This window comes from Eufriesea mexicana, unplaced genomic scaffold, assembly GCF_001483705.2.
Source record: "Eufriesea mexicana isolate 0111107269 unplaced genomic scaffold, ASM148370v2 scaffold4744748132, whole genome shotgun sequence".
Classification (NCBI taxonomy): Eukaryota; Metazoa; Arthropoda; class Insecta; order Hymenoptera; family Apidae; genus Eufriesea; species Eufriesea mexicana.
Window position 1 is genome coordinate 229,538 of NW_016907911.1, and position 6,740 is coordinate 236,277.

General features: G+C 45.7%; 2 protein-coding genes across 2 annotated transcripts in view; both read left to right on the plus strand.

Annotated features, from left to right (window-relative positions):
* The window catches only part of Osi24 (Protein), a 3,387-nt gene extending 1,591 nt beyond the window's left edge, over positions 1 to 1,796 (plus strand). Inside the window, exons 2-4 of the mRNA XM_017912267.1 lie at positions 44 to 163; positions 923 to 1,215; positions 1,374 to 1,796. Coding sequence (XP_017767756.1) covers positions 44 to 163; positions 923 to 1,215; positions 1,374 to 1,796 — 836 coding nt within the window. The remainder of the gene's footprint in view (positions 1 to 43; positions 164 to 922; positions 1,216 to 1,373) is intronic.
* Positions 1,797 to 4,757: 2,961 nt separating this feature from the next.
* Positions 4,758 to 6,219, plus strand: Osi2 (DUF1676 domain-containing protein Osi2). The gene is made up of 4 exons (XM_017896896.1): positions 4,758 to 4,875; positions 4,959 to 5,262; positions 5,583 to 5,776; positions 5,855 to 6,219. The coding sequence occupies exons 1-4, from the start codon at positions 4,758 to 4,760 to the stop codon at positions 6,217 to 6,219; spliced, it is 981 nt and encodes a 326-aa protein (XP_017752385.1).
* The last annotated feature ends 521 nt before the right edge of the window (positions 6,220 to 6,740 follow it).

A 6,740-nucleotide genomic window follows, 5' to 3' on the forward strand; every position in this document is an offset into this window, starting at 1 on the left:
GGAAAGAGTACCTTTTTAACAGGATTCGGACTTGGTTTTCTAGCATTTGGCCTCAAGAAGCTGCTTCTACCTCTGATTTTTGGTGTGCAGATCATTAAGAGCGTGCTACTCGCACTATTCCTGCCAAGTATCATAGGAAGTATCGGTAATATCGTTGGCAAAGGTACGTGCTTGTTCTGTTTACTCGTCCAACGAGTAATATCGGATTTTTATGATAAATAGAGCAGTTTCTAATCTGTTAACCCTTTGGCCTACAACCACGTGCGAGACTCGTGGTCAGATTGTCGAGCCAAAACTGATTATCACGAGCCTGGCCCGTGGTACATCGGTCGGGTCGAAATTGACTATCACGGGCCTGGTACGTGGTACGTCAGCCGGGCCAAATGTAAACACCACGTGTCACGCCCATGGTTTCTCGATATGCCCTACTTCAATTATTAATTTTTATTGTTTGTTGTCTAATTTCACTTGTATTTTTGTAATTTATTAAATTAAATTTTCCCGAATTATATTCATCTTATTGATGACATGACACCCCACGTAAGTCATGTGCGTTTGGTACAACTTAAGACAGATTTGCCTAATCGTGGAATGCCTCGTGGGCTCGACTGTTCTGTCTACGTTTTGGGACCAAAACGCTGTTGAATCTTAAATCGTAGGGCAAGGGGTTAAACGTATCTAATATATTATAACTATATTATAATTAGACTCGATAACTGTTTACAATATGGCCAAGTGTCAAAGATAAATGAAAATTGCTACCATTTTATACAAAAATTACCGATATTACTTTCTGCCCAATCTAATACCTATTTCATTTTCAAATTATTTTTGTGAACTATGATACACGATTACTGTAATTGTTATCTGTTAATTATTTATATCGAGAAGAGTATCGAAATTTACCGATTTCTTCTTGCAGGAGTCTCATCGTTTGCGCAGTCGTCGCATACTACGCCGCAGCCCGAGGAGAATTTCGAGTTCAAGGATAACTCCGATCTGTACAACGACGACTACCTGACACGACAACCGGTAGGTACATTGCCAGCCTCGGCGATGTACGACGAGAGCATGATGCAGTCCCAGAAGAATCCGGAAATCGCCTCTAGATATTCCTTCGTCGATCCTAGAATAACACACGCAAATGCCGTTGCTGATCGCTATTACACTAGGCACGTGGCTGCACATGGGCTTTCTAAGAAGCAAGATTTTAAGGTATCACTTTCCAATCTCCACCAATTTTCTGTCTCACTAACTTTGCTTCGAGGACTTTCTCATAGATAACAATCTAACCTCTCACATATTATTCGCGTTATTCGTCAAATATATTTTTGTGCACGAGAAATTGAGACACCAATGTTCACCACCAACAGGTGTTCCACGAGATCCCAACGAGCTCACTGCTGCTGACCAACTATGATCCCTTCTATTCTCCTCTGTTGTCTCGCCTGGACGCCGTGTTTTCTCGTCTGGGCCACACGACAGAGGGCTGCAGAGAGTACGCGGTGTGCGCGATGTACAGAAGTCCGGCTAGGTACGCACCGTACTCGAATCTGGTGTCAGCGCAGCTGTCCAGAGAGCTGAACGAGCTGAGAAGACCCAGCAGCGACAATCCCGACGTGCTGAGGTTCTTCCGGTACATGAAGGCCGCCAAAGACGGGCAAGATGGCGTGAAATGCGAGGAAGCTTACGCGAACTGCGCTGTCGCGCAGGAAGATCAGACTCTCAGGCAAAATCAGGCGATGCTGGCTACCTATCAGGACATCGACAAGCTGGTCCACGCGAGGAAGTTGTAAGAACGAAGACAGAACAGCGAGGATTCGATCCTGGGACTGAACGACCGATCGAAATCGAGAGATTTAGTGTCTTTGCTCGGTTGGGTGTGCGATGATTCGTTGATGGTCATTGACTGTACTTTGGTATACAGGTACGAGGGTATCGAATGAGATCTTGCTGCAATGGTACATCGGGAAAATCAAAAATTCTTGAAAATAGCCCGAACACTATAGTACTTTAGGAGCCTAGGGACTTGAATTTTGAGAAAATTATTTCAGTCCATCCCTCGATGAATTATTTATGGACTCACCGGGTAGATAGATTCGGTATTTAATTCTAAATATCAAAAAATTCAAATTTCTCGCGATTGCTTTGCTTTGTTTATGAATGCAACTCGAAGCGCGTTTCCTATGCGGGCATTGAAGTCTCCGAGTCAGCGGTCTCGCCCTACGCTACATTTTTACATATATTTCAAGATTATTGCTATGGAGAAAATGTCAGACTATTTATAGTGTCTCACAGACCTCTATCTTCGTACCTGGATACCCCTGTACACGATGACAGATTGTCACTCGCGCAGTGACGTGGTCAACGATCGAAACGAGATGAAAGACACTTAAGGTGAAACAATTTTGCGCAATTAAATTGCCAGAAGGCTGAGAACGAGAAAGGAAAGAGACAACGATCATTACGTCGACCATGATAACGGTACATGATAGCTGGATCCACGTATATCATTACCGGTATTGAAATGCCGCGCTCTTACGTAATAGTCGACTCACCAATGGCAGAAGTAGGTCCGATGAACAGGTATACGCGGCTAGAGACACGCACGATTTGCAGAAAGAAGAATATTCCGGGCGTGTTACCGTGGAATTCCATATTTCGATGCTCGAATCCCCGGTAGGCACGGTCCGAGTTCGCTCGAGTCATCGCGGAAGATCGCGGCGTCGCGCGTCGATGACGTCTCGATTTTCCACGAAGGAAAAGCAGTGATCCGAGATTTAGCGGTTCCAATTTCAACAACGTAGCGAGTGATCGTACGACGCGAAGCCTGGGACGCCGACGCCTTCTTAATTCCTATCTAACCCTACAATGGCGTCGGCCCAGCCTTCGCGAACTTAGTTATTTATTTATTGCCGCGAACAACCGCGGTTTCTAATTTATTAATCAATCGTGCGAGGTGTACGAACGTTCCCGCAATTGCTGTCCGATTTTATTTATTCCACCAGGCTCGAGGAGCCCACACTCGACGCGGATAAACGCAGTTCTTGTACAGTGCGTCAATAAAACGCTGTGAATGCGCCACGATCGTGTCTTTCTCTTCTAGACGATGCTCTATCCACGTTACATAAACGACCGAAGTTACCGGGAACAGTCTGTACGAGGAACTAATAGCAGTAGAGGTTGTTTATCACAATTTTGGTGAAATTTTGTTTCCCAAGCAGGAGGCGGTTTCAACCGCGTTTCTAGGAAAGGGCCGCACCAACACCGACCCGAAGACATGTCAGAATACACTGATGCATAGGTGTGCGTTGGGCACGGGAGAAAACGAAAGCAGCAGCCCGATGACGCACTCCTGATTACGAAGGAAAGTCCAACGACTCAGTCTCGTTTCTTCGCTCCTGCTCGTCCCTCCTCGTTCAAAAACCGCCCGGTTCCGGTCCTATATCCGGGGACTGCTTTCACTTTCGATTTTTATGCGTCTTTTTCTTCCCTCTGCTCCCGCGTCAACCCACGTCCCAGCCCCTCTCACTCTACCCCGAGTCGACCATGCCGCTCGCTCATATAAATGAGACGGGCGGACGCGAGCGGATGCGGCGCATTGCTCCAAGTTCATCCTCGGTGTTATTGGCCGTGATTTCGAATCGGGATCGCGAGAACATCTGACTTTCTTCCCTGCATTTCCATCGGAAAGGTGAGAATCGCGGCTGCAGTTCGCTCGGGTCATCTAGGTCCTCTAGATGCCTAGTGTAACTTCCTAACTTGTAACATCGTTGTAATTTCGTTTGGGAAACGGTGCTCGTGATAGCTACTTCAAGGTAGGCACCACGTTCGCATTACTTTTACCACGTTCAACGAGGGAGAAGCAAATTTACTTAATAAAAGTGTAAATACATTAGTATGTGTAATCGAATCCCTTATGATGCGCGCGATTACTCTGAAGTGATCTTGATCGTTACGTAATGTGTAGTGTAACTAATTAGAATGTCTAGCTCAGGTGTTGTAATATCGATCCTTTATACGCGAAACGTTCGAGGAACTTCAAAGTTCGACGAGGGGCTCATAGAATGTCTAGATAGAACTTCAAAGTTCGAGGAGGGTCCCAAAGCTGATGTCTGTCATAAATCGGAAGTTTCAGCGGGATAATTCGATTCGACTCGCGTTCAATTCGAATCCCAGTTAGGTCTGGAAGCAAGAAAATTCGGCGCTAGTTCGATCAGAGAGCGTGCGTGATCAGCGTAACGAATGCCATGGACGCGCGACCGGAATACAAGGTTACGGACCCGGTTCCTTTGAACCAGGACTCCCGATTGGTCCGCCGGGCTAACGGCACTTCGAGATCTACCGCGCGGTTACGATCGATGTTGGTGTCTGGCAGACACTCTAGTGCGGTTCGTGAATCGCGACCAGCGTCGTTTTTTCCCCTAAACCGTGATACCATGTCGTCCAGGAAGCCGACCAGTTGACAGAGTTTTGGTAAGAATTAGCCGTCCATTTTCTCGCAACCATTTTCCTTTCGAAATCTCTCTTCGTATTTCTCGCCCTTCTTCTCCCGACGCGAGAAAGGCACGGTTACCTCGTCAGAACGACTGTGGCGCCACGTTAGCTGTCAACGATTCGTTAGTCCTCTTCGATTTTCTCTTTGCACTTTCCCCCGCGTAAATGACGTCCCGAGGGATATTATTCGACGAGTGCTTCACGTGGAACTGGTGTCGATAAAGCAACGTGACTACAGGTGCAACGTTCAGGTGAGAAGCATGCGACTAGTGCAATCGCCGGTAACCTACAGTCTGGTGCTGTCGCTGGCGCTGTTGGTACCCTGTCTGTCGGTCACTTTCGAGGATGGAACTTCCGGTGAACGGACCGAGGCTCGTGGTAATCTATCCCACATTCGAAATAACGAATTCTCTAGTTGAAATTCGAATTCGGAAATACGAAATATCCATTTGAAAATCTAGAAAATCACGTGCCGGAGCTGCAAGAGCAGCTGGCTGCCAACAGGACCCGACAAGGGAAAGGACTCTTCGATTGGATAGGTCTAGGGACAGGGCGAAACGTAGATCCTTATATAGCGAAGACTAATCAGGGCTGTCTAAATGGCGACCTGGCGGAGTGCTTCAAGTCTCAGGCTCTGAGTTACTTCTCCGACTTCTTCGACCACTCTCACTACGACCTGAACGATTACGTAAAGGTCGTGAGGATGTCCAGGGACGTGGTACAGGACGTCGCTCTTCAGCCATACGAATACTCAGCTGAAGCAAGGTACTACTCGTTTCGAAACATCTGTTTGACACGTTGACTGAAACTTTTCACTATTCCGATCTAAGAAGCCATTTTGATTTAATCATGATTTATTATTAAAAACTTTATTTATGGTACATAGTAATAATCGAAAAGCTTTTCTGCTCGTTTAAGCCAAACCTGATTTTTTCTCTTTCCTGATGCCATCTATTCATATTTGCATTGTTATACTACGGGTTAAACAATCTACGAGATACCTCGTAGTTGGCAGTCAACGTGTCAATGCTCTATCGCTCTGTCTATCGCTCGTGCAAATTTCTCTTCATCCACTCTCCTTTTAGGTCTAGCGACTCTGAATGGGATCAGCTGATGAAATTCGCTCTGAGAAAAGCAGAGAAGTTCGTAAAAACCGTGGCTATCGAGTTGCACGTTCCTTCTGAGGAAACTGGAGAAAACGAAGTCTATGCTCCGCGATTCTTGGACGAGATAGCCGATGAAATTGACACTCTGGAGAATAAAAAGGATACTCTCTTCTGTGAGTACGTCTTCTACGAAAATCCCACCTTTTTATCATCTTCTTCATTGATTCGTTGATCTATATTCCTCCCGACAGCTCGCCATCAACTGAAGAAGCTGCTCATCCCCATGCTCATCGTCTTGAAGCTATTCAAATTGAAATTACTCCTGTTCCTGCCACTGATCCTCGGGTTGGCGTCCTTCAAGAAGTTCCTCGGCTTCCTAGCGATCGTCATACCTGGTCTGATCGGCTTCTTCAAGCTGTACAAGCCACTCACGCAGAGTTATCATCCTCCAGTGTACAGTCAAAGCGGTATAGCTTATCCTTACTACAAGGAGAACTCGAATAGCTATTACTCTGAACAGGATGCTCACCATGGGCCAGAGTATCCTGGTGGATACCATAGAGACAGCTATGGACAGGATCTTGCTTATCGAGGCTATCGAGAGTACCAGTCGTAAAACTACTAGATTTTCAGCAGAAATGTATGCGTATTTTAGCGTAGCTTTCATTTGCTCTCTTCTGTGTCAAAGGACCTGATAGTATTACGATGTTCGCGCGAATGTTAACCGGTTCGAATCCTTGTATAATTTCGTCGAAATCTTCCAGCGAAATCCTCGAGAAATCTTCGCTTCTGAAGATTCATAAGTTCACGGCAAGAGCTCTCTGTTTAGATTAGAAATCGCGTTGCGCTACGATGCCATTTTTTGACAGACTAATGTTCGAACTGGAGGTGATCAGCCATGTTGCTGGTTACGAGAGAGGAATTTTAATCGATATATTAAGTTCTGTATATATATTATTTAAGCACGCGTGTAGATACTCGTGGAATCGCTAGAAAGTACGATTTTCGTGTTACACGTTTACTATTATTTATCGTTTAGAGCAGGGTTTCTCAATGGCTGTCACATGGCATCCAGAATACCCTGCACTGAATTTTTGGAACCGTGCAAAGATTTTTATACTAAGTATTTATAAATTG